The 26,854-nt window shown below is 42.8% G+C and overlaps 1 protein-coding gene across 2 annotated transcripts in view; it reads left to right on the top strand.

The window, feature by feature from the left end:
- STYXL1 (serine/threonine/tyrosine interacting like 1) overlaps positions 1-26,854 on the top strand; it is a 58,911-nt gene that overhangs the window by 21,180 nt on the left and 10,877 nt on the right. For both annotated transcript variants that reach the window (XM_088446396.1, XM_088446397.1), the window contains exons 4-7: positions 2,171-2,270; positions 2,352-2,485; positions 9,699-9,844; positions 12,792-12,886. In XM_088446396.1, coding sequence (XP_088302522.1) covers positions 2,171-2,270; positions 2,352-2,485; positions 9,699-9,844; positions 12,792-12,886 — 475 coding nt within the window. The remainder of the gene's footprint in view (positions 1-2,170; positions 2,271-2,351; positions 2,486-9,698; positions 9,845-12,791; positions 12,887-26,854) is intronic.

Below are 26,854 nucleotides of genomic sequence, written 5' to 3'. Positions count from 1 at the left end.
ACTAAGCAGCATTTAATATAAAAGGGAAACATTTTTTTATAGCAAAACACCCCAAATATTGTTATTAAGAACATTGTCCCCCAATTTTGGGCTTAAAGACGCCAGAAAGCTAGTAAACAAATCCCTGTGACACCAATTGTCAAACATGGAGGAATAAGGGATTGTCTGGGGCTCTTTTGCTGGATCCTGAGTCAGCAACTTGCACAGAGTGACTGAGACACCTACAAAAAAGGGCTACCGCAACATTTTGCAGCACCATGCAATGCTCTCTAGACTATGGCCCGTATTCAATTGTCAGCGAAAAGTCCCAGAGTTTTCGCCGTCATCGCCAGTTTTGCCTCTGGAAAGGTATTGCGCTCGTCACCGTGATTCGCCCTATTCAATTGCAAAGGACGCAAAAACGCGTCCCGGGGAAAAGTTGATTTCCCCAGATTTGGGGAAGTATTTTTTTTTACTTTTTTTGATGCAGTTTACCTTTGGGGGACTGTCCCAAGGCTACAGGGGTGTTGCCGCAACTTTGCACCCCAAACCCCCAATTCTGCACTTTTTTCCACCTCCTTTCAGTGGCGAATCTTGTCCGCTAGTTACAAGGCACAGACTTTTCACACCGACAAAGTCTTTGCAATTGTATAGGGGGTAAAGTTCTCGCCTGGCGAAATGACGTCACTGGCGAAAACTTTTCTCCGGCAATTGCAAATGGCCCAGTGTCTTGTTGGTCAATGGTTCATCTTACAGTAAGATATCATACATGTGGGTTTTAGGTATGAGAGAAGCCAGGAGAGGAGATGCAACTGACCACTTCGGGGGATGGGCTCTCACATCATTTTAGCCTCATGATTCCTGGTATTATCTCACTAGGAAATGGGCATTTAGCGGAGCTCCACCCACTCTTCCAGGGGTCTGGGGGGCTACACAAAACAATTGTTTCTCTCCCACACCTTCCTGGGAGAGTAGATAAGTATGCAAGTTATTTACCCAAAAACTTATCTCCAGTCTATGGCCCTCATTCAGAGCCGCTCGCTATTTGCGGTCATTTGTTCTAAACAAGGGGTGGCTATTCAAATGAACCGTTCGCTAATTGCGGTCTGTTCATGCCTCTAAGTCTGAACGAGCGAGCAAAACTTGCGGTTGTAATTTTGAAAAATACGCCCCCTTGCTGCTCGCACCATACGTCTTGTCCGCTATTTATTAGATTAATCGAGTACATCGAACAGCGTATGAACTTATAGCTATTCTTGTGGCTGGTTTTTTCAACCGCTATTATGCGAGCAGTTCTGAGTAAAAAAAAAACAAGTGACGTGGTCATTGACGCTGCTGTATTAATTATGCACTCCCTTAAAACGCCCGTTTTGACCTTTAAGCACGCCTGCGATCTAATTCCACACCCCCGTTTTCAAGCACCTTCCCCTGTTACCACCCACATACGCCTCCTTCTGTCACTCAAAATAGCAGGCATTCGCTATATAGCGAACAAACGATTTTCGGCCGCACTGACTGGTTCGCGCATGCGTATTAAAATCCGTACGCATGCGCAGATGTGCGAACATCGGTCACAACGAACGAGCGTCCGCTTACAAGCGGCTCTGAATCAGGGCCTATGTGAGAACTACCTTTGAGGAAAAGAACTTCACTGGGATTTTGTAGATTCAGATCAGAACCCCTGGGATTAGCCTTGTGGTTAGGAGAATAGCAGAAGCTTGAGGCCTTGATAAAGCCTAAACTGCATATATTTCTATAAAAGCTTAATAAATCTGAGTTGAACAGATAGTGTATAGTCTTCTGTTGCTGTTTTTCTATATTGTCTAGTGCCAGCATGGTAGCAGACACTACACTATATTTTGTTTAATTACTGTGGAAAGGGTATATTTGCTTTTTCATATTTGTGCAATTTTCTATATCTGTGAAAAGACAGACATTCTAAATCTGTGAATTACAGAATAACGGGCATTAAATATATAACTACACAATTACAACTCATTGATTTTGGTTAAAATAAATTATGTAAAACAGTTTATAAAGAGTTTTTAATGGTTATGACAATCAAAGAACCAAACCAAATGTCAATTAAACTATTAGCAATGGTTTTCATAGTAAATAATCATGTTGTGAAGATAGGTTATCTTACAGTGTATGCTTTGTTGTGTAATATTGCTTTCATTGCTGTCTATAGGATGAAGATATGCATTCCCGGTTACCAGAGTCTGTAGACCTTGACTGCATGATGTACTGTGTGGTGTATGATAGTCGAACTAATTCTTTGGATGGTGAAGGCAAGAGAATGTTATTCACTACTTACTTTTTTTCAAACAGCAATGACACAACATAAGTATAACCTCCACACCACTTCACAGGCCAAGCAATAGATTGTGCCAGAGTCATGTCACAAGTCTGTCGTCACCCAGTGATGGTTCTCAAAGGAGGATATGAGGAATTCTCTGGCTACTACCACTACTTGAGATCACAGAAGGTTTTTTGGATGCCTCAGGTAAACTGTAAAGGTACTATATAACCTTAGAAAGAAGAGTGAGGCTACCGCATGTCAGGAATTTCCTGATTTTCATTTAAAGATTATTGGAAGCTTTATGCTTGTATGTTGGGAAGTGATTTCACACTTGAATAGGATTGGCAGCTGTTGTACCCAGCATTGTTTGTTTTTCTTCTTATTTTTTATCTCTCTCTCTCTCTCTCTCTCTCTCTCTCTCTCTCTCTCTCTCTCTCTCTCTCTCTCTCTCAATAATGCCCAGCCAGCTCCCATCTCTACGTACATGCTGTCCACGCTGACTACCTTTCCATCTCCTTATCACTCTCTTCTCAGATTGGCCTCCGTCGGCTCCCATCTTTACTTAAAAGCTGTTCTTGTCGTACTCTGGGCCTGATTCAGAGGCGCTCGCAAAAAACGAGCGCTCGTTCTGAATCAGGGCGGGCACTGTTTTTTTTAGGAGCGGCCTCCTGGCCGCTCGCATAGCTGTGGGTGACCACCCACATCTATAGCGAGCGGCCATGGTAATGGTCACGATGGCGACCATCGGGCTTGCGACGAGACCCTTGTGGTAGGGTCTCGTGGCCGCAAACCCCAGAGAGCTTCTGGCTCAAATCGAGCCGGAAGCTCTCCCACTGATATCACTGGTGATGTCAGTGGGGCCGCCCACAAACAGCAGGCGTTCGCATGGGAACTGAGTGGAAAAACGTATGGAGAAGTGGGCGATATCTCTCATAATACACAAGGAGTGCTTTTGGAGTTTCAAAATTAATACTTATCTCAAAAAGGATGTTCTGTTTTTTTGGTCCTGTTGTAATATTTGATTGTGCATCAAACCCCAACGGTACTCCAAATATGTAAATAAAATTATAACAAGCAATGTGTAGTATCCTTTATGATGCAAATTATAAAAAATTATTCCCAATCCTCCCCGTCAAGACTGAACTAGGATTTATGTGGAAATATAGGATGGTACACACTCTCCTATGTGATACATTCGAAGACACACCTGACTTATGGATAAGTCGTACTAGATACTGCTTATAAGGGTTTCTTTAGAATTCTTTCTTAATGGTGACATCCTATCTCCATCAGTATTCCTCTAAATTATTAAGTACACACCTAACTTACACAAACATAGGTGGTAATCAGCTCATAGAGGTTTCTTTTTTCTTTTAGGGTATATATAACAGTATCTCCCCTATTTCCTGAGTAAACCGTGGACAGTAGGAATTGTAGGAAATGTATGGTGCGCACCCGTACTCCAAACTCCAAAAGCACTCCTTTTTTCCACTCAATTTCCATTTATTTTCTAGACTTTCAGGGATAAGTCTAATTAGTGTGGAAAGGCTGAAATCTCTTGAAATACAGCTCCATCTTGCCCACCCAGACCCTTTCTTCTTTGTTTGCATGGGAACTCCTCCGTTTGTGAAGCCACACCTACAAAATGGGGCGAGCTGTCGATCAACATCGACAGCCGCCCTCTTTTGTAGAGAGTCCCAGAGCAAGCGCACGCGCAGTGCGCACACCGCGCGTGGGCACTGGGCCACCATCGACCCGCTTGCGAGCACAATGCGCTTGCGAGCAGGTCTGAATCAGGCCCTCTGTTTCCCTGATCCACAATGGTATGCAGCTACAGTGACCCAGATTACATGAGACACAATAACAGGAGGCACCTGGCTTTTTGGTGGTGTGTGCATTGGGATACTTCATCAGCAGCTGCGCACACTGGGCCTGACTCAGAGCCACATGCCATCGCAGCTGCTAACTCTTACAGATCGCAATATGCTAATGCACGCCCACTGCTGCCTTCTCATATCCAAAGTGTTAACATCGCCGCAGATCGGGCAGACATACAGCTTCTGAGTCAAGTCTGACCTCCCTCAAACACAGTGTCTCTCCTAACATGCTGAGAGCTCCCATGCTGCGAAGGAGATCGCAATGACTAATTTATGCATGCCCATGAAACAGAGTTTAAATGATTTCAATGCGCCTGCGCTTGCCTAGCCCGTTATCTCCACCAACCGCTGACTACCTGTCACTCACTTTGCGATGGATTCCTCTATGTGTGCATGATCGCTAATTAATCACCGCACGTGCGCGTTGCGGCTCTGGCGCATGGGCAATGGCAAACAATCTCTCCACTTGCATGAAACCTTGACTTTGCGTCCGGATCTAAGTCAGGGCCACTGTTCGTTATTGAGTGCGCCACCAAGATGACATATTTTATGGTCCCCTAAGTGAAATATAGTATTGATAGTGACTGACTGCTAGTAGGCCCCAGTGTGTAGCTCTAGGAGGCCATGCAAGACAAGCCTAATAGAGCGCCTGGTCAAATCTTCATTATCTAGGGGAAGTGGGTGTTGTCAGATTCAGGGGGAAGAAGCAGTTTAGGATTTATTGGGCTTGTGTTTCCTGTGGACAGTGTAGAGTTGCACATTGAATGCTTTAACATCGATGGTATCCATCGATGACACTATCAGTACTTCCCATTGATGGCTGGAAACCATCAATTATTATTATTATTGCCATTTATTTATATGGCGCCACAAGTGTTCCGCAGCACCTTACAAAGTACATAAACAAATTGTAGACAAGCGACTTACAGAACAATACAATACAGGATCAGGCCATGGATAATATATATTGCTACATTAGCGACCATAACACCCAGATAAGCAACAGAGCATAAGCAACCAAGTGTTAGGTACCCTAGTGGTGAGTAAGAAGTAGATGAAAGTAAAGTAGGGAGAAGTACAAGATGGTAGAGGGCCCTGCTCGTAAGAGCTTGCATTCTAAAAGGGAGGGGAAGACAAACAGGTTTGACACAGATGGGGTAGATGGGGACAAAGGAGGATTGCAAAGAGGTGGAGAGTCTGATGGGGAGTTGGAGTGAGTTCCAGAGGTGGGGAGCAGTGTGGGCAAAATCTTGGAGGCGGGAGTGGGAGGAAGTAATCAGCTGGCATGAAAGGCGGCGTGCATTAATTGAACGGAGAGAGCGGAGAGGAGAGTGAAGGGAGATGAGATCAGAGATGTATATGGGAGAAGATTGGCTGAGGGCTTTATAAGCGAGCGTGAGAACCTTAAATTGGGTTCTAAAAGGGAAGGGGAGGCAGATGTAGAGCGCTCGGAGAGGAAGATAAGCCGTGCAGCAGCATTAAGGATAGACTGGAGAGGAGAGATGGGATTTGGGGAGGCCAGATAGGAGGAGGTTACAGTAGTCCAATCTGGAAATGACCAGTGAGTGTATGAGGGTTTTAGTAGCATCCTGGGAGAGATAGGGTCTGATCTTAGAAATATTTTTGAGATGGAAACGACAGGACTGTGAAAGGTTCTGGATATGTGGTTTGAAGAAGAGGGATGAGTCCAGGATAACTCCAAGACAGTGCACCTTGGGACTAGATTTAGATAGTTATTCCATCAATTGATAAAGAAATAGTGGGAAGTGAGGTTATGTGGGAGGGTGGGAAGACGATCAGCTCTGTCTTATACATATTAAGTTTAAGAAATCGCTGGGACATCCAGGAAGAGATAGCAGAGACACAGTTGGAGATACGAGTCAGAAGAGAGGGGGAGAGATCAGAGGAGGAAAGGTAGATTTGAGTATCATCAGCATAGAGATGATAATGGAGGTCAAAAAAGCTGATGAGTTCACCTAGAGTGGAAGTATAGAGGGAGAATAGTAGAGGTCCAAGAACAGAACCTTGGAGAACACCTACTGTAAGAGGCTGTAGATGGAAAGAGGAGTCATGAGAGGAAACTGAGAAAGATCGTTCATGAGAGGGCAGTGTCACATAGACCAAGGGAGTGAAGGATATGCAGCAGGAGAGGGTGGTCCACAGTGTCAAAAGCAGCAGAGAGATCAAGGAGAATGAGCAGAGAGTAGTGGCCTTTGGATTTGGCAGCAAGGAGGTCGTTGCTGACTTTTTTGAGAGCAGTTTCAGTGGAGTGGAGAGAACGGAAGCCGGACTGAAAAGTGTCAAGGAGGAGTGGGAGAAAAGAAAAGCGGTAAGGCGGTTGTAGACAATCCGATCAAGGAGTTTGGAGGCAAAAGGGAGGAGAGAGATGGGTCGGTAGTTAGAAAGAAGGTTATGCTCAAGGGTAGGTTTTTTAAGAATGGGGGAGACAAGGGCATGCTTGAATGCAGAAGGAACAGTGCCTGATGAGAGGGAGAGGTTAATGAGGTGGGCAAGATGGGAGAAGGCAGAAAGAGAGAGGTAGCGGAGGAGGCGGGAGGGGACAGGATCGAGGGAGGACCAGATGAGGGCCATGACGTCCTCTCCAGATACAGAGGAGAAGAATGTTAGAGTTGGTAAAGTAGATGGGGAGGGGTGATCTGGGAAGGGAGGAGGTGGAGAGTTGGGGGACTGGTTGGATATCATGTCCTGATGTATGAAATCCATTTTAAATGTAAAATAGGTAGCAAAATCAAGGGCAGAGAGCAAGGAGGGGAGACAAGGAGGGGGTGGGCGAAGGAAGGAGTTGAAAGTGGTGAAGAGACGCTGGGGATTAGAGGACTGAGAGGAGATGAGGATCTTGAAATATGACTGTTTAGAAAGGGAGAGAGCAGCACTATAGGATGAGAGCATAAATTTGAAATGGAGAAAATCTGCGTGATCTTCTCCACTGTTGCTCGGCGGTTCGTGAACACTTTTGCAGGTATCTGGTGCATTTGGAATGCCAGGGTTGAGGAGCAGATCTGCGAGTGTGAGTAGTGATCGTCGGAGCAACAGAGTCCAGAACAGAAGTAAAGGAGGCGTTGTATAGGGAAGTGGCTTGTTCAGGGCAGGAGAGAGGATAGGGAAGAGAAGTGAGTCAAGCAGGGAAGAAAAGGAATGGAAGGAGAGAGGGACAGGTTAAAAGAGAGAATCCATTGATAGTTTGAACCATTGATGGGCAGCACTAGCAGAACCATTGGTCATCTGTAGCAAACCATTGATGGCCATCCCTAGGACAATTTGATTAATTCTAGGAATGCTGGCCCATCTAATAAACAGAAGGTCTATGTTAGGTTAGTACTAGGGATAATCAAGGAAAAAATTTTATGTGCAAGTTGTCTGCCATCCTAACAAATAAAGCAAAGGCTATTTTATCAGAATTATATACCAAGCGTCAATTTAAAGATGCGAAAAGTGAAGATAACTTGCATTAATGAAAAGATCCAATGGAGGTTAATAGTATGCAGCTCGAACTTTTGGAACTCCACCATTAAGTTCCTAGAAGATAGCGGGATCAAATGGTGGGGAAGGGGGTTCTAGCGCTTCTCCATCCTCAAGATGTGTGGGTCACTTTACAAAAAAAAAGAGGAACACAAATATAGTATACATGTGTGATTCCAAAAACATTTATGCAATATGAAATATGCTAACCGATTCTTAAATTTCATCAAGCCTTAGGTAATATTGCACCGTTACCTACCGGTGATTGCATATTGTACTGGTGGCTTTCAAACCTTCTGGTAGGTATTCCTCAGGATACTCAGAAAGGGTTACAGAGCCACTCTATTTCACATACCTCCCACTTGTTTGTCACTCTCTCTATATTGGACTGTTTTCCAGTTTCTTTTATGGTTGATTGTGCCCTATTGACTCTTATTTCCCTTAAGTTGTATTTCATACTTAATTTTGTATATTTGAAAAAAAAAATTCAATAGACAGATTTTTTTTTTTTTAAAAGAGAAAGGATTACAGAAAAAACAACATAGTGTATACTGTCGCGGGTGGTGAATCACACTAAATAAATCCTTTAAAATAGTATCACCCTTTATAAATATGTTATTCGCTCTGGACATTCATTTATAATACAGATGTGCGTTGATTTAACAGTAATGGAATAATACCTGTTATCTCATTACAGAGAGAAATAAGGACTTAAATAAATAAGAGTACTAAGGTGTTCCAAAGTGACGCCCATACATGAACAGAGCACCTCCTCTAGCTAGCGAGTGATAGCAGTTAGCGATCGAGTCAATCGTTGTCAGCCATTGTCAGTCGCTGTATGTTAATATTCTTCTGATGGTTGCGGCCGCTTGTGTTGGGTGCAAATTACACCAAAAATTAACAAAAAACCGCATAGAATAAGCCATCCCCATGAAATTTATTTATTCTTATTATTCGCTAATGCTAAAGCAGCTGAATCAATTACAAGCCAATTAGCAGTGTTATTAGCTTCAACAATCGATTATTAGCTGCTTGCATTGTGTGGCACAAAATAGAAACCTCAAACATAACATCAGTCACATTCGATAGTATCGATTGTACTCTGGGACTTGAGAGAGCACATACCCAACCTCAAGCTGTAAGATCAGCCAGGCCTCTAACCTGCTCGCAGAGTGACGTTTTACTACTTCCGGCCTTATAAGTCCGGTCGTACCAGAAAATTTATGTACGCCCCTGAAACGCCCTGAAAACGGTGAGGAACGCCTGCGTTTTTAGACCACAACCCCCGTCAACACCCACAAACGGCCTTTCATATCAATCAACTCTCGGAAGCCACTTCCTGCTAGTAAGCCGTACGCTCGTCAGCATTTTGGATCGCAAGGTCTCGTATGCACATGTGCACAACTAACTGTACGCATCCTTGGTTTGGAAACCGAATGCGTACGACCGAGCGGCCGCTTACAACCGACTCTGAATGAGGTCCACTGTTTCGCTGTATTTCAATACTGGTGTCATTTGTATCTGTTTGGGAGATACTTAATGTAAACCTTTTAGGTTGCGTACACACATATAGATATACTGTATCTGTCCAATCTGACTGGTGGGAAGGAAAATCTGGTAATGTATGGGAGAAAATAACAATAGAAAATTGCTCCCAAACGATAGAAAACAGACCAGATTATCCTTCCCACCTGGCAGATTGGACAGATATATCTATAGGTGTGTATGCATAAGTGTGTGTGTGTGTGGGGGGGGGGGGGATAATCAGGAATAAAAATCAGTTGTACAGTAATTTGGACAGATGGATAAATGGAGTGTGCTTTGATTTCAGGTTGCAGGCAAAAATTCAGAGTACAGGCTTTTGTTTTTTTTCTCTCCCAATATTGCACACATATGGATTTAACAAGTACCTATGTAATTTAAATGAAAATCTTCAATGTACATATATATTTTGTTGCTGCGTCTCCTCTATTGCATGTTCAGGTTGCAAGATATTAGGCTTTGCCCATTAAAGTTTACTAACACCATTATGAAACTTATTATTTCTTCCCTTCCTATAGGAAATAGATGAATTTCAGCCATATCCTATTGAAATCTTACCTGGTTTGCTGTACATGGGTGACCAACGGCAAGCCGGTGACCACCACATTCAAAAGAATATGAAGGTTAAATCTCAAATTAACATTTCATTAGAACCTACGAACCTGTAAGTAAAAAGTATCTAAGTGAAGTTGGTGTGCCATTTGTCAGTCCTTTAGTTTTTTATACAATATTGATGTAATATTAATTATATAAATGTAGAAAACTACTGTTCAAGTAACCTGTTAATTAAAGGTCATTATCATGCAGCAGAGTTTGGGTTCAAATATAGATTTTGTACTGTAATATTGCATGTATAAAACATCAATTTTCTTTGGTTTATGATGTGTGTAGGCCCACTGACTATTAACAAAAGCCTTGCAAAAATTATAGAACAGTTTTTCCTAGTAGTATCAAATAACTGGGTGATGATTACAGTCTCTGACGATGAAAGCAGCACATCCACATATTGAACATGGCAATGTTTCTCGGGTTCGTGAATCCAATGTTTAACAAAGGAGACTAGAACTCCTAAAACATTGCCGCTCGTCATGTCTCTGCACAACAAATAAAGAAATACAGGATATTACGAACACCATGGCCCAAATGTAAGAGCCTTTTGCATACAATGCAAATATGAAGAAGAGAGATTCAGTAGCATCCTAGTGGTTTAAAAATAATTATGTCCACTGTTTTGAGGAGCTAATGAAATCTAAACGATCAATCCCATCAGTTCATCACAGGAATCTGTACAACTTCTTATTAAACCCCTTCACTGCTCAGGGTGTGCCGAGGCAATTTTTTACATTTTATTTTTATATGCATTACCCACACAAAGTATACCTTCTATTTTTTTCCCCAGAAGACTTTGCATATTCAGAAAATACTAATAGTCTTTTTGCTCATTCTAGCATGTTAAACAAAATGTATCCAAAATGGCTAAAAAAGTGTTTTTAAAGAAATTTTAATGATTTTATTTTTACTTTTATTATAAACACCGCAAAAAAACACTTTGTTGTTTTTGCTTCAGCATTAATTCACCTCACCAAAATATCAGAAAGCATAAAAGACCCTCCACATGAAAATGATAATGCACTTTTCTTAACTTTTAGCATCTTGATTTAAACATTTAATATGTGTGGGAATAATATTTTAGCCCAACAAGGCCTACCATTATTTGAGACAGAAAACCTACCGAATCAGTGGACCCTTTTTTTTAATTTGACACAAGATGGGGAATAGTCGTCTTCCCTTCTGTGGAAAATATTATATTTCTGTTTCAGTCATTTTGTCTGGTAATCTTTCAAACAAGGATGCTCCCATGTGCATGCAGGCCAGTATGGGGGAGATGGGCACAATATGCCCCTCCCCATCAATTGAAAACCAATTTTGTTTCCATAGCGCTGGGCTATTTTATATGGTGATAACAAGAGAATTGCTGCTAATGGGCTGCTTCCTTTGAGATAGACTACTCCCCTCTTTTATACTGTATGTGGGTGCCCACAACTTACACGTGCAATTCTGGGCACGACTGGGCACATAGTGCCCTCCCATCCATAAACAGAAAACATGTTTATTCAGCGCTTAGTAATATTGTCTGTTGATGAGACAATAGCTACTAGTGGGCTGCATCATTTAAAAGAGGGGACTTTCCACTTTAAAATTTGGGTGCTCCCACGGTTGCAGGTGTCATTATGGTGGTGTTAGGGCACAAACTGCCTTCCCGTTCATAAACAGAATATGTATGCTTTCCGTAGCACAGGGTAACATGGCTGGAGATTATCAGAAAATAAACTCTAAGGGTCCCATGATTTGAAAGAAGGAACCCCTTCTTTCCAATATGGGTGCCACTTTATTATTGTAAACCAGGCTGGAGGAGATCTACCTCTATTCTTGCACTCCATGTTTTTTCTGTAGTGTAGGGGTTATTTGTCTGGTGATCATACTGATCAGGCAATAACCTCTATGGGACACATCATTCATATGTTTTTGTTCGACAGCTGTAACAATACAAATAGACCAGTAGATAGTTGTACAATACAGGTTGAACAATAAGTCCAAGAACTGTCCCTCCGCCTTCCAAATTATAAAGTATCCCGAGATCAACTATTCGGGTTCCCAAATAATTAAATAGCAGGACAAGGATCCAAGTAAAGGTAAAAGTTGGTAGAGAATATATCCCATGTTATATTATGTGAAAATATAGCTGTCAAACAATTTTACATATATATATTTACACAAACAGGTGAGGGGAGAGAGTTTCTCTAAGGATTAGCCTTCAGTAAGCTAAAAAGTGGAAGTACTGACAAATAGGGAAATGGTAGGGTGGTTCGGGGAAAAGGGAAAGATTGGGAAATTAATGCTCGCAGTGGCTGGTTCTGAGTGAAATCATTCTAGATAAATATTTTCAAGGAATTGAGGCGTATTACATGTGTGGTGCGGCCACCAGACTTCCGAGATGAGAAAGTCATGTGCGGTCAGTGAACTCCAGCACCAAAGCACAGCTGCAGGCTTGTAATCGGGACTTGGAAGATGGCCTTCCTTAGTGTACCAGCTCCCATAGGTCACAACTAGGATACTACACGGTGCAAAAGTGGTCTCAGGTTGAAGTTCCATCAGTACAGCGTGTAAGGTACTTGCCATGGTTGGGTAGTCACTGTGGAGATTAGGTTTTAGTAGCTAAGGTTCCAGAGCTTAGGAACTGAGCATCTGAACAACTTGGTAACCAGGTAACGCCACTTATGGGATGCATAATTTGAGTTCAGGGGACCCCCTCTTTCAAACAACGTTTTCTCCATCTCTATAATATTCACATTTGGAGAGTAGAGAAGTTTAAAATACCCCTCATTATTCCTACACTTCATAATGTGCATCGCTGAACTCCAACAGCCCCTACCAGTGGTCAGGGCCGGTGGGGAGATGGTAATTTAGCTATATTCTTTGCCCCCTTTTCTTCGTCCTCCACAATGTGTTACTGTTTGAAAGACCTGAATGAGATTTGTTTTTATCATATATCTGATTAACTGTGAAGTTAAAATATTGTACAGCTATATGAAATTGCTTTTATCTTGCAGGTCTCCAATGGGTGAACATGTGTTACACATAGCAGTACCAGATTCATGTGATTCAAACCTGCTGCAATTCTTCCTAAGTGCTTGCAGCTTTATAGGTAAGTGTTATGTTGGCTTCAGTCCTCAAAGATCGTCCTAGGGCCTGATTCAAATAAATGCTAATGTCTGCAGGAAGCATCTGAAGGAAAAATATGCCTTTTGCCAGCATCTCAGATCCGATGCCAACACACCCGTTTTCTGGAAACGCAGGCAATGCTGCCCCGTCCCCAAACGGCCGCAGCATGCAGTCATACTGCTGCTTGGGGGCACTGTGACGGAGTCGCAGAGGGAGACCTGCACATGCGTAGTACAGATCCTGCGCATACGCAGATCTCCAACAACTGGAGTTGTACGCAAACCATGTGGTTTGCGTACAACTCTGAATCAGGCCCTTAGTTTATGGATATGTAATCAGTATGCATTTACTGTAGAAGAGCTTCAACTTGTTCTTTGCAGCATAATAAAAAAACACATTTCATCACTGACAAAGCTACAAATAAAATTTTTTTTTTTTCTACAATAGTTCGGAGACAATAGTTTAAAAAGTTTCCGACAGGCGAAATTATGTCATCGGCGAAAACGTTTTCGCCAAGAACGGCTTTTCGTCTGCAATTGAATACAGCCCTTAACTGGGAACGCGGCAGCAGGCTTTGTGGCATCTCTAGCCGGAAGAGCGTTACTGCCGGAAGGCGGGCTTGCGGAAACACAGGCCTTGTGGTGTGTGGCGTCTCTCCCCAGCAGCCCGTTACTGCCGGAAGGCGGGATTCTGGGAGTGTAGGTCTTCAGAACTACTCAGAACTATTGTTTCAGACAATAGGTCTTCAGCTGGTTACACACCTGAATGAAGAGTTAATCTAGCGACCGTCCGATACGATGTAGCGATGTATCAAGTGCATGTACTCACTACAACAGGCATGTAAAAATCAAATCCCAACTAGGCCGAATATTCAAGGTCTAAGGACCTCATTCAGAGTCGGTCGTTGCGGCCGCACGGTCGTACGCATACGATGTTTTTCGTTCTGCGCCTGCGCACGGCTAGCAGTGCGCATGTGCGTACAAGCTCTACCGATCAAAAATACTGTCGGTCGTAGGGCTTCCGACACGGAAGTGGATTGCTAAAGTTGATTGACAGGAAAGACCATTTGTGGGAATATACGGGGGTGGTGGTCTGGAAACGGAGGCGTTCTTCAGCGTTTCCAGGCGTTTTAGGGGAGTGCATATATTACCTGCTTTGTACGACCAAGAATTGCGGATGCATGAAAACGTCACTCTACGAACAGGCTGATCGTCCAGTCTAAGGTAGGCAAGAAGCGTCCGTAAACCACAACAGTACAATCGTTAATCTGATGTTACCTGCGATGTTTCGATTTGGAACCACACAAACCAAGCAGATTGCTGCATTGTAACTATTAACACTGCTAATTACCTTGTAACTCATTTCACTTGCGTGTGCATTAGGGAATTCGTAACACAAATGTTTCTTTGTGCTTTTTAAACAGTTTTTGGATAAAACAGTTTTTAAAACATCTAGCATTGTGTTTTGCGTAGCAGCCTTTTCAGATACCACACTTTTTAAACCTTGTATACATTGATATAGTTAAAGATAGACATTTTTGGTATGACATTTTTTTATTTTGTTTGAATTTGCCTTTCATCACAATGTAAATAATAATTGTTTAGGCAACATTTGTATATAATTAAAATAATGTTAACAAAAAATAAAACATTTTTTTTTTTTTTTTTTAAATAAAAGAGCTTGAGACATTGGTGGCAAGAAATATGGGGACTGGACAACAGGTGAGGGCGGAGATATCCAGGGCTACTTGCGTCGTTTGGGCCGGCTCGGAGGAAGAGGTAAGCTACGGACAGCCGACTGGCGTGTAACACGCCGACTGGCCTGGCCAGAGGTAGATGGGATTTCCTCTGGCCTAGGCATAGGGCTCTCCATACTTGCGGGGGTGGCTGTTGGGCTGCCAGAGGTGATGGTCCTGGGAGGAAGGGAGTCTCGCTCCATCATGGCAGGTGGGTTGGCCTGCTCCTGGGTATTGGCCAAACGATCTAGGGCCCCAGAAATGGTCTCCAGGGCCACCGCCACCCTCACCAGAGTGGTCTCCATCCTCAGAAGAACACGTGTTATTCTGAGTTTGGGAGACCAACCTGGTGAGGAGAGGCACTGCTCGGTCTGATGGTTGCCCTGGAGTAGACTCCACAGGGTCCCCAGATGGAGTACTTGGATCCTCCCCTGCAGAGTCTCCATCTGTGCTGGACCCAGACCTGACCTCAGGAGCAGGCACTACCTCCTCTGAGTCTGGAATATATATAAAAAAAAAAGTTATTTGTTTTTCCCCAAAAAAAAAACACGTTTCAGCTTTATACTTTTTTTCTAACAAAATTAAATGACCTTTTTGCACATGTGGAGCGTTAAAGTCGGCCATGTCAGTGTCCATAGTGGACACGCCGACTATCTCCTCTTCCGTCACACATCCCTGAGCCAACGTCTCCAACCTTGTCAAGGCCAGCTCCTCAGGGATGGGACCACCACCTGTCCCCGCAGCATGGTCCACCCTACTCCGTAGCTTCCTCTTCAGTTGGTACTTGAAATCCGTCCAGCTGTCAATGTTATTTTTGAAATTTAAAGTGTTAGTTTTTTTAAATAAGATCAAGCTTTGGACTTCAGTACACTCACAATATCATTTTCTTACCGTTTTTTTACGACTTTCTGTGTTCTGTAGGTTGTCCCCACACCATTAACAGCCCTGGCTGTGAATGGTGTGGCCTCTCAAGCTCGATCCGTGAAAATGGAGGGTTTCTTGGCCTTGGCCTGCTTGGGCCCGCCTCCTCCTCCTCTACTGGTGGACTTTGATTCCCAGCACTTACAACAATTTTAAAATATAAAAATTTTTTTTTTTTTTTTTTTTTTTTAGGGAAATATGACCAGTTCTTGTGTGTAAAAAATGTGATTTGCACTTACCTGGCTCTGTTGGCCTCTGCTCACCATGCTCCTCAGTTGACATTCTGCTAGCCTGTGAGAGAGCATGAAGAATACTGCTTGTGCAGACTTTTTTATAGATGTGATCGCATCCCTGGATTGGTTACCCGTGCATCCTTATTTGCCTAACTACAAATGCACACCTTTCCTTCATTCCGTAATCACTGCGTAGGTTGTGCTAGATGTGAGCGCATCCCTGGATTGGTTACCCGTGCATCTTTATTTGCCTAACTACAAATGCACACCTTTCCTGCATTCCGTAATCACTGCGTGGGTTGTGCTAGATGTGAGCGCATCCCTGGATTGGTTACCCGTGCATCCTTATTTCCCTAACTACAAATGCACACCTTTCCTGCATGATTCAATAAATGGGGTTTGGTTTCTTTATTTAAGGCAAAGCCAAATGTTCCCTTACTTGTGGGTTGTAGTTGGAGTGTTTGGTGGTGCAGGAGGTGTTTGATAGTACTTAAATAGTTTGCAGTTGATTGAGAGATGCTTGTGTGTGTTGGTTGAGAGGTGCTTGTTTGAAGTTGATTGAGAGGTGCTTGTGTGTGTTGTTTGAGAGGTGCTTGTGTGTGTTGATTGAGAGGTGCTTGATTGAAGTTGATTGAGAGGTGCTTGTGTGTGTTGTTTGAGAGGTGCTTGTGTGTGTTGATTGAGAGGTGCTTGTTTGAAGTGGATTGAGAGGTACTTGTGTGTGTTGTTTGAGAGGTGCTTGTTTGAAGTTGATTGAGAGGTGTTTGTTTGAAGTTGATTGAGAGGTGCTTGTGTGTGTTGTTTGAGAGGTGCCTGTGTGTGTTGATTGAGTGGTTTTTTTTATTCATTTTTATTTTGGTTGTGGTTTTTTTTTTGGGGGGGGTGGTTTTTTTTGTATTCCTTTCTTTTTGGTGTTTGTTTTTTGTGTTCATTTCTTTTTGGTGGCTTTTTTTTGTGTTCCTTTCTTTTTGTTGTTTGTTTTTTGTGTTCATTTCTTTTTGGTGGTTCTTTTTTGTGTTCCTTTCTTTTTGGTGTTTTTTTGTGTTCATTTCTTTTTGGTGGTTCTTTTTTGTGTTACTTTCTTTTTGGTGGTTCTTTTTTGTGTTCCTTTCTTTTTGGTGGTTTTTTTGTGTTCATTTCTTTTTGGTGGTTCTTTTTTGTGTTCCTTTCTTTTTGATGTTTGTTTTGTTGTGTTTACATTTTTTTGTGGTGGTAGTTTTTGTGTTCCTTTTTTTTTTTTTTTTGGTGGTGGTGGTTTTTGATTGACAATTTTAATTATTTCGGACTTTTAACAAATCCCGTTAATTGGTGTGCTTGAGCCGGTTACTTGTTTGGTTTGGTTGGCCGGGCTTTTGTCTTCTTCAAAAATCCAAGGTTATTCGAAGAATCAAGTAAGTGTGCCAGCCTACTCCATTTTTTTTTGTTTTTATTGGGATCAACAATCATAAAAAAATTACATTTTTTTAAACTAATTTTTATATTTTTTTAAATATTTATTAAAGGTGTTTAACACTCCATTTTGGACTTGAATCAGGTAAGTGTCTATTTATTCAAACCTACACTTTTTTTTTTGAAATATATGAAAAAATTTTACTTGGAATATTGTTTATTGATCTATTTTTTAAATGTAAATTTGTACATTTTACAACAATTCATATTGGCGATTTAAAAAATTAAGCATGGTTTTAACACTAAAAGTAGTAATATTGCTTTGACCTCAAAAAATCTAATTTTTTTTTTATTCCCTCTAATTTTAAAAACGTACAACAAATACACATGTAGTGATTTCCGAAGATGGCACTGCCCGACCCTGTAAGAATATGCACCATTAAGCTAAGTATTTTTGCACAAATAATCAAAAAACACTCTGTAGAACCAATTAAAATGATAAATTTAACTTTACAGAGCGATGTTGGACAGCTAATAGTGGCCATGTTGACCCCCACCAACCTTCCTCAGCCTCCTCCTGGGTGTAGACATAGGAGGCGTGTAAGGGTCAAGATATATAGAACACGTGTCACCCTTTTTGGAATGCCTGATGATGTGGTTGTAACCACTTATTGCCTGCCTCCAAATATTATCCTAGACACTCTTTCAATAATAAAGAATGATCTAGAAAGTCAGATTAACATTCCTACAGCAATCTCACCACTTACACAGTTGTTGGCGGTGTTACATTTCTGCGCCTCAGGGTCCTTCCAAACCACTGTGGGGCTGGTGGGTGGCCTCTCCCAGCCCTCATTTTCACGGATCCTGAGGCGTGTGCTAGATGCATTTTTCAATCATCTAGCACATTTTATTAGTATGCCTTTGGATACGGAAGCCCTTGATGTGGTAAAGCAGAAGTTTTTTGAAATTGCAGGCTTTCCACACGTCATAGGGGTAGTGGATGGCACTCACATAGCACTTCAGCCCCTTGCATGCAGGGAACAAATATATAGCAACTGCAAACATTACCATTCCCTAAATGTAAAGGTGCTATGTGATGCCTCCCTCCAGATCCTCTCCCTGAATGCAAAATTCCCAGGCTGCAGCAATGATGCGTACGTGATCCAGCATTCAGGGATTTGGCCAAAATTAAGCACACTGCAAGCTGGTGACGCGTGGATTCTTGGTAAGTAAAATTCCAGTATGTATTTCTAGAAATAGTGTAAACAGGTTCTCATGGTAAATGTATGTATCTTTTGGTGTCCCATTTCCATCAGGTGACAGTGGATATCCTTGCACGCCCTGGCTGCTGACTCCTTATTTGACTTCCACACCAGGGCCACAAACTCACTATAATGCCGCGTTTACTGCCACCAGGCAGGTGGTGGAGCGCTGTATCGGCCTTTTAAAGGGCTGGTTCCGGTGTCTCCATCACTCTGGTGGTGCACTCATATACTTGCCGGATATGGTTTCTCGTATTGTGATTGTGGTCCTGTGTGGGATTTTACACAACATTGCAATAAGGAGTCGAGTACCCATGCAGCCAGAGGAGGCCTTACCAGAGGATGGCCCCCCGGAGGAAGGTGTTGTGATGCTGTCGGGGGGGGCCAGACGTGATGATGTTGTTGCACGTTTTTTAGGTAGGCATATTGACATTTTTTTTAAATTATAAAAAAAAAATTTTAAATATATTTTAATGTGTACCTTTTTCTTTTGTTTTCTTTTCCTACCAACCAAATCACAACACTTTTCAAAACCTGGAAAAAAAAGGAACCCATTTGCAATACCCTGTATGTTTTTGGACAACTAACACATTTTGCACGGATATCCCCCAACATGTTTAGTTAATCTGCCTTTTGTTTTAGTAATTTCTATGTTTCCCAATCAAAAATCTGTTTGTTTTTTTACTATAGTTGTTTATGTTTGAGTAAGCCAGATGTTTTATTTGGCCAAACCATGAGGACATTTGTTATGTGTGAATCTGTTATGAATTTTTTTTTACCAGTAAAAGCCTGTTGGCAACATGTTTGTTATGTAATAAATGTTTTAAATGAAAGACAAATGTTGATTTTTGTTTGTTTGAAAAAATGTAAAGCAATTTTGAGGTGTATAATGTATGCCAACCCATAATTAAAAAATATACAACATTACTGAAAATGTTCTTAAGGATTACTAATACATTTTTGAAGTTATTACGCTATGGAAAGGCACCCACCTTTGTTCCAAAATTTTATTACATGCAGAATTACACCCTTTAATGTGTGGCAAAAAAGAGGACAAAATGTTTGAAATACAAAACTTTATTTTTTGGGGGGAAAGTATCTTAAAAATGTAAAAAAAACAAAAACAAACACACTACACATCCTCCAAACGCCCCACTAATCTTTGTAGGCAACAGTAGGCCTGCATTAAGTAGCCCGAGGTCTCTCTCAGGTCCTCCCGAATTTCCCTCAGGATGTGGGTTAGATCTGTGGAAATTTAAAACATTTTGAGGATTAAAGACTTCATTAAAATTAGAAACATTTGAACATTACACATTATTCAATGTACCAAAAAGTGTTTAAACACACTGATGTTACGGTGTGTTTTAAAGTATCAGACACACAACATTATTAATAGGTTTCTACTTTTATGTTGTTAAACTAATTTGAAACCCTAACTATGTGGCATAAGCCAAAATCCACTATGATGTTACAAATAATGGGAGGTGTATTCTTAAGTCATGATGGCCATATCCTTAAAACACAATGCACGTATTCACTTCTAGAATGTTGTTGTTAAACCAAAAATAGAATGTGTTTGTTTGCTATGGAAAACATCACTTTGCCTAAGTACATTTTAAACACAGTGTACACAACATCAACAAGGGTAGTCTGATTCCTAGCACCTTGCCAAGTTTGGTGACATGTTTTTTTTACATTGTAAAATACTAATCCAAATGTAATCATTATTTCCTAAAACTCCAAATCATTTTTTAAAAACCACTAAACCTCTATTTTTGTGGTCCCCCCCCAAAAAAAGGGCCAGCCACTAAACATAAGGTCGTAATTTTGAAAAACAGCATTACTGCGCAATGATGTTGAACCCCATACAGCAAATATTTTAACAAACAAAAAAAGGGCAGAAATTTGTACAAATACATGGATAACTACAACACCCAAAAAAAAAAAAAACCATACCCTCAGAGTGTGCCGACACAGCAACAGATGGTGCCGGAGATCCTTCGGGTGAGTGAGAATATTCGGGAGTGGGGGGAATGGAGCCGGAAAGATCACAGGGAGGGGAGATTTGTGACATTTGGGATGAGTGGGCAGGGGAGGGAGGAAGACTTGGGGAGGATTGGAAGAGGGAGGGAGGGTTACTGGGGGAGTATGGTGGTGGGGAGGGAGGGCCGGGTTGAGGAGATGCAGGTGAGGGCTGCTGGTTTACATCAGCATGTCTTTGCCTTCTGCGTGCCCTTCTCTGTCTCCGCTGTGCTTCTAAAATGTAAACAGAAAATCCCAAAATAAATTTTTTTTAGAATTTCGTCTACACAATACATGTACACTTTACACATTCTGGACAATAGGGACAACATACAGGAGGGATTTTTAACATTGACTAAAATAATTGGCAAAGGAACATACATTTTTAACAGTCCACTAATTATTACTTTTAAACAAACGCATACTTACGTCTGCGTATTTGCGCCTGCAAATTCATGAGCGCAGGCGACCGGCGGCGCAGGTCCGACCAGCGCCTCTCTAACTGGGCAATATTGCGCCTATACCCCGCTTATCGGAGGGCTCGCCTCACCTCCGCATAGGCCGCCCGCTTTATACGGTTAGAAATGGGCGGCTCTGCGGACGTAATCCGCCTGTCCAGTATGTTTACCAGGATAAGCAACTCTCTCCTGGTAAAGGCTGCGGCTCTCATGATGGCAATGGCCGATTTTACAGAAAACATGAAATATACATGGGGTATAAAAAATATGATTGGCTAAAATATTTACACTTTCCTCAAAAAAAACACTATTGGCCAATCCTTTAATCATGTGTCCCGAAAAATAAGGTCACATTTGATTGGCTACAACACGCAGTGTGCAATTGCAAACATAAGAGTGAAAATGATCCTAACGTAAAATGCACATGCATTTATAAAGTTAACACAATTAGCAAACGTACATTCACAGTTAATAAACCTTACTTTATTTTGAAAATTGTGTGAAAAGAAAACAACGGAGAAAACAACCACGAAATGAACAATAAAGTTTATTGACACATGATAAAAAACTTGTTTTTAAGAACAGCAAGAGTTAAACAATTAGATAATTGACAACAACCTAATAACAAGCTGATCGATAGTCCATGTAAACATGACATGTAACCATCAAAACAGCACATACGGCCGCAACCATCAGAACATAATTAGCATACAGCGACTGACAGCACCTGACTACGATTGACTCGTTCGTTCGTTCAGATCAGTCGGCAGCTAGAGGAGGTGCAGTGCTAACGAATGGGCGTCACTTTGTTTACGATCGCCCTGCCATACGATTGGATTTTGCGGTCGTTGGTCGTACGACCGTGCGGCCGCAACGACCGACTCTGAATGAGGTCCTAAGAGTGTGTGGGCCGCAAGAAAAATAAAGGTTTATTATTAAGAAAAAACAACAATAAAGTTTGAGGAAAGAGATGACAAGTATCCGGTAGAAAACATTAACTAACTGTAATGTTTCCTACCCGATATTTGACATATTTTTGCTGTCACCAATTTTCCAATTTCAGGAGAAATCTTATAGGATGTGATAACTTTTAAAATTGAACCAAGATGAAAGTCTGTCAATCTAGACCTGGCAGGAGGGTATGCAGTCGGGAAGCCGGAGGACCTAATCCCGACAGCCGGCTTCCAGACTGTCATATCCCGGCAAGGGTCTAAAGACAGGGGTCGATATGCCGACGCCTGTCATCAGCCATACGCCGGGAGCCCGACGCCTGGCATCCCGATCGAAGAGACGCCGGGCGCAGATAGCACCCCCCGGGAGGTTAGGTTAGGCTAGGGGATGGGGGGGTTAGGGTTAGGCACCCCCGGGGGAAGGTTAGAGTTAGGCACCCCCCAGGGGACTTAGGTTTAGGCAGCGGGGAAGGGAGGGTTAGATTTAGGCACTTAGAGGGGGGATTAGGGTTAGGTACTGGGGGGGGGAGGTTAGGGTTAGGCACCCCTAAGGGAGGGTTAGGGGGTAGAATTAGGGTAGCTAATACTTACCTGAGGATGATTGGGATTTCCACTGCCGCTGGGATGCTGGTGTCGGGCGTCCGGTGGTAAATCATACCGATTCCAGCAGGAGACTTGTTTCCTTTCATTAATGAGAATAATTGCTCACACTGGTAGGTACTTCCCAACATGGAAATAATTTCACAAGAGAAATCGTGCAGGCAAATACTTAAAAAAGTCAGGTACACCAACTTTGTTGAATTTGAATCGCATTGAATCTCAATTACTTCCATTTGCCTCACACACACACTCTGCCCCCAATTCTATAACTGTGAAAGGTAGGCAGCCGCTGTGTGACTGCACAGACAGTGGCACTTATCAGAACATAGCAGCACCAGGCAGTACTTACAGATGTGATATTATGAGTGACTCCAGTCTCAGCTGCAGTGCTTGTCCTGTCCAGGCTGGCTGAGCTTGTTTCACAGTCACCTGTACAGAGATCTGGGTGTGCAACAGAGATTTAGGGTATTCAATTGCCGGCAAAAAGTCCCGTACTTTTTGCCTACCGGACTTTCTGTCTGCATCACGTGTTTTTGGCAAAAACACTTTTCGTGTGCGCAGCTGCTTTTCGCCCTATTCAATTCCAAAGTACGCAAAAACGCGTCCCGGCGAATCTCAAACAGGCGAAAAGTGCTGTCAGATTTGGGGAATTCAGCCTGACACCCCCCAAAAGATGCACTGACATGGGGGATCACTATGGATACCCCCGAATAGCCCTGCTGAAGGTATTTGGGGTGCTTAAATGCTCTCAATTGCTGCTATTTAGCGTCTTTACACAAGTGGTGAAGAATTAGCATTTAGCAGTTTTTTATTGCAAAAAAAAGTAGTCTCAGCAAATTTGGGGTACATGAAAATGGGTGCAAGCATGGTTAAAAAACGCTAAAGTGAGGTTTTAAAAAACGCACCTTCAGCAAGCACCTGCAATAAAAAAAACCACCTGGGGCTTACTTGGGGGACCACCCCCTGGAGTCTATTTCACTAGTTTTTAAGTTTGTCCCTCAACTTTGAACTTTTTCGCCCCCAAAACGAAAGTACTTTTTTGAGGGGATCAAAAGTATTTTTTTTATCTTTTTTTATGCAGTTTACCTTCGGTGGACTGTCCCAAGGCTGCAGGGGTGTTCCCGCAACTTTGCACCCCAAACCCCCAATTCTGCACTTTTTTCCGCCTCCATTCAGAGGCGAATCTTTTGCGCAGGTTACAAGGCGCAGCCTTTTAGCACCGACGAAAAGTTTCCGACAGTCGAAATGAGGAAAACTTTTCGCCGAGAACGGCTTTTCATCTGCAATTGAATACAGCCCTTAGCTGGGAACGCGGCGGCAGGCCTTGTGGCATCTCTAGCCGGCAGCGCGTTACTGCCGGAAGGCAGGCTTGCGGGAACACAGGCCTTGTGGTGTGTGGCATCTCTCCCCAGCAGCCCGTTACTGCCAGAAGGCGGGATTCTGGGAGTGTAGGTCTTGTGGGGCGTGGCGTCTCCCCGGCAGCGCAGCGCGTCATCAAGTGACACTGTCACTGTTGGGCTGTATAATATGTGTATTTGGGCCCACACTGTCGGGCTGCATAAAATGTGCATTTGGGCCGCTTTACGATGACATGATATATCATTACAGCGGTAATGTTACTGAACTGCATCGTATGTCGCATCATCCTATCTGACGTGCAGCATATCAGATGCGATGATGCAACCAGACAATTCATCAAAAAGTAAATTGGTGGTACACACTATATGGTCTATCGCGGATCACAAGATTGACTAGTATATGGTATAGTGTGTGTTTCCTTGCCATAACAACAATTACTTAGTGAGAAATAAAATACTATTGCTGCCTAATGAATACATATGGTGTAATAATTTTATAAATAAATGGTGTTTCCTTACTAAATATATATCTAAATTCATAATTCCTTGGTCCAACATAATCCATATTGAGGAATATATCTGTAAAAAATAATATATAATGCTATAATAGAGAAAGTTATTTTCTAATCTTGCTCAAAGGTGCAAATCTGGATTAATACTATAGCAACCAATCAGACATTTCCTTGAATGCGCTAGCTTACACTGGCTGGACAGTTAGAAACTGACTGGCTGCTATGATTTAAGCACCTTTGGGCAATGTTGGTAAATAATTCTTATTACCTCCGAGGAGGTAGCACCAGTACTCTAATGGGAGGACCATAAAGCCACAATCAGAGGCAGATTAATTAGCAGTGCTAGAGATAGCGTCTCTGGTGTGGCAGAGATCCAAAGCTGTAACTAGGCATTTTGGTGCCCTGTGCCAGAAAGAGCATTGGTGTGCCTCCCCCTCTTCTCCATATTTTAAACCAGGACAAAAATAGGTGTAGTCTTGTGTGGAAAGGGCATGGCCACACAATAGTACCCCTAATTCAAAATACTGCACTGTGTGGCGGCACCGGAGTTATCAACACCACTAGTCCAACATAAACACTGTCTTTTAGGGGGAGGTACATCACTTGTACAGAGGCCCTGATTCAGAGCCGGACGCTCTGACAGAGCACTCGCTCTGAATCAGGGCTGTCCTTCTTCGTTTTTAGAGCAGCCTCCTGGCCGCTCTCATAGCTGTGGGTGACCACCCACAGCTATAACGAGCGACCAGGAAGATGGTCGCGATGGTCAAGGCCATCACGACCATCGGGCTTGCGACGTTACCTTTGAGGTAGAGTCTCGTTGCCGCAAGCCCTGGAGTGCTTTCGGCTCTATCAGAGCCAAGAGCACTCCCACTGACATCACTTGTGATGTCAATGGAGCCGGCCCCAGATGGTAGGCATTCCCATGGGAACGCCTCCGTCTGGGCAGCCACGCCCCCGGCACGCCCACCTTTGTAGCGAGACCCGGAGCGACGGCTTGCCGTCACTATCCGGGTCTCGTGCATGCGCACGAATGGAGCCGCCTCCGTCGTGTGCATGCGCACTGGGCCAACATCAGGCCCAGAGTCCCTCAAAAACTAACTCAATACATTACTATCATGCAAAGCTGCTATTACTTTGTAAAAATTGCAACAACGCTTTTACGATAAAGACTGGCTCCATGTCTGCCAATAATCTCATGCAAAATAGTGCACTTTGCCACACAACATAGGATCCTGCAGAGATTGTTATAAATTCCAGATTACAAATATATGTATGGAGTAATGCTCCCAGTAGTAGTGCCACCTGAATAATGCCCCCAATAATACTGCCCTCTGATTAATGTCCTCAGTAGTAGTGCCCTCTGATTAATGTCCTCAGTAGTAGTGCCCCCTGAGTAATGCTCCCAATAGTAAAGTCCCCTCAGTAATGCCCCCAGTAGTGGTGCCCCCAGTAGTAGTACCCCCTGAGTAGCGTCCCCAGTAGTAATGCCCCCTATAGTGAAGCTGCTTAATAAAAAAAACCTAATACTTACCTTTAGCCCTGCTCCCGCATCTGCTGCCGTCTGGTCCGCGTGGCTGCTTTCTAACTATGGAAGAGACGTCATGAAGTCTCTCCCATAGTGCACTGCGGGAGCCAGAGCTCAGGAGTGAGCTCCAGCCTCCGGCTGCTGCTTGCGCTGCGGGGAGGGACCCGGGCGCCCACTGGTAACAAAATCTCAGCGGGCGCCCGGCAAATGGAGCCACCCTGCGGCGCCGGGCTAAGGTGGGTCGGAGGAGGCGGAACTGGTTTCGTTCCCAAATAGAAGTGACGGAACACAGTTCCGCTGTGTTCCAGCCCACTTTAACACCTGTTGCTATGGGCAACATCTCCACTTCTAAAAACTCTCACTTTAGCAAATTTACCTCTAACTATCATTCGGTCCCTAAATCTGTGACTGGAATAAACTGAAGATTTAGGGGGAAATGTAATAGCCTGCGACTTAAAGGCATCGGCGAGATTCTAGAGAGTCGGCCCAATGTTTTAAAGTAGCAATCATTTAAAAGACAAAACCAACACTACATTTCCCCCTAGCGTCCACACTGTGTATAGAACTCAAAAATATCAAACTACGTATAGCTCTGAAAGACATTCATGAGTTGGCATGGGAGGCGAGGAAGGCAAGGAGTATATGAGGAGAGTTGGGAAAAAATTAGAGATAACATAGCAACTAGCTACATCCTTGTAAGAATAAAAAAGAAAGCGTATATATTTATATACCGCTTATGTACCATATAGGTTACTTTGAATCATCCCAGGGATTGCTCCATGGAGGATTGATGCCTTCGCACTACATGGCTCTACCTCAGGGTTTTTTTTGGCAGATTATTAAAAATCTAATCAATGCAGTCTGACAGATAGAGGTTCCCTTCTCTGCCAAGTTCTTCCTCCTCCCACTTTTTGTCCCATTCACCGCTCATCAGCAGAACAAACCGATAAGATATATAATTGCAGATATTATCTGCCAGCCAGTGT

This window comes from Taudactylus pleione, unplaced genomic scaffold, assembly GCF_031769625.1.
Source record: "Taudactylus pleione unplaced genomic scaffold, aTauple2 ptg000397bl, whole genome shotgun sequence".
In the NCBI taxonomy this organism is placed as follows: Eukaryota; Metazoa; Chordata; class Amphibia; order Anura; family Myobatrachidae; genus Taudactylus; species Taudactylus pleione.
Note: the sequence above shows the minus strand (reverse complement) of the source record. Positions and strands in the feature narration are given on the sequence as shown.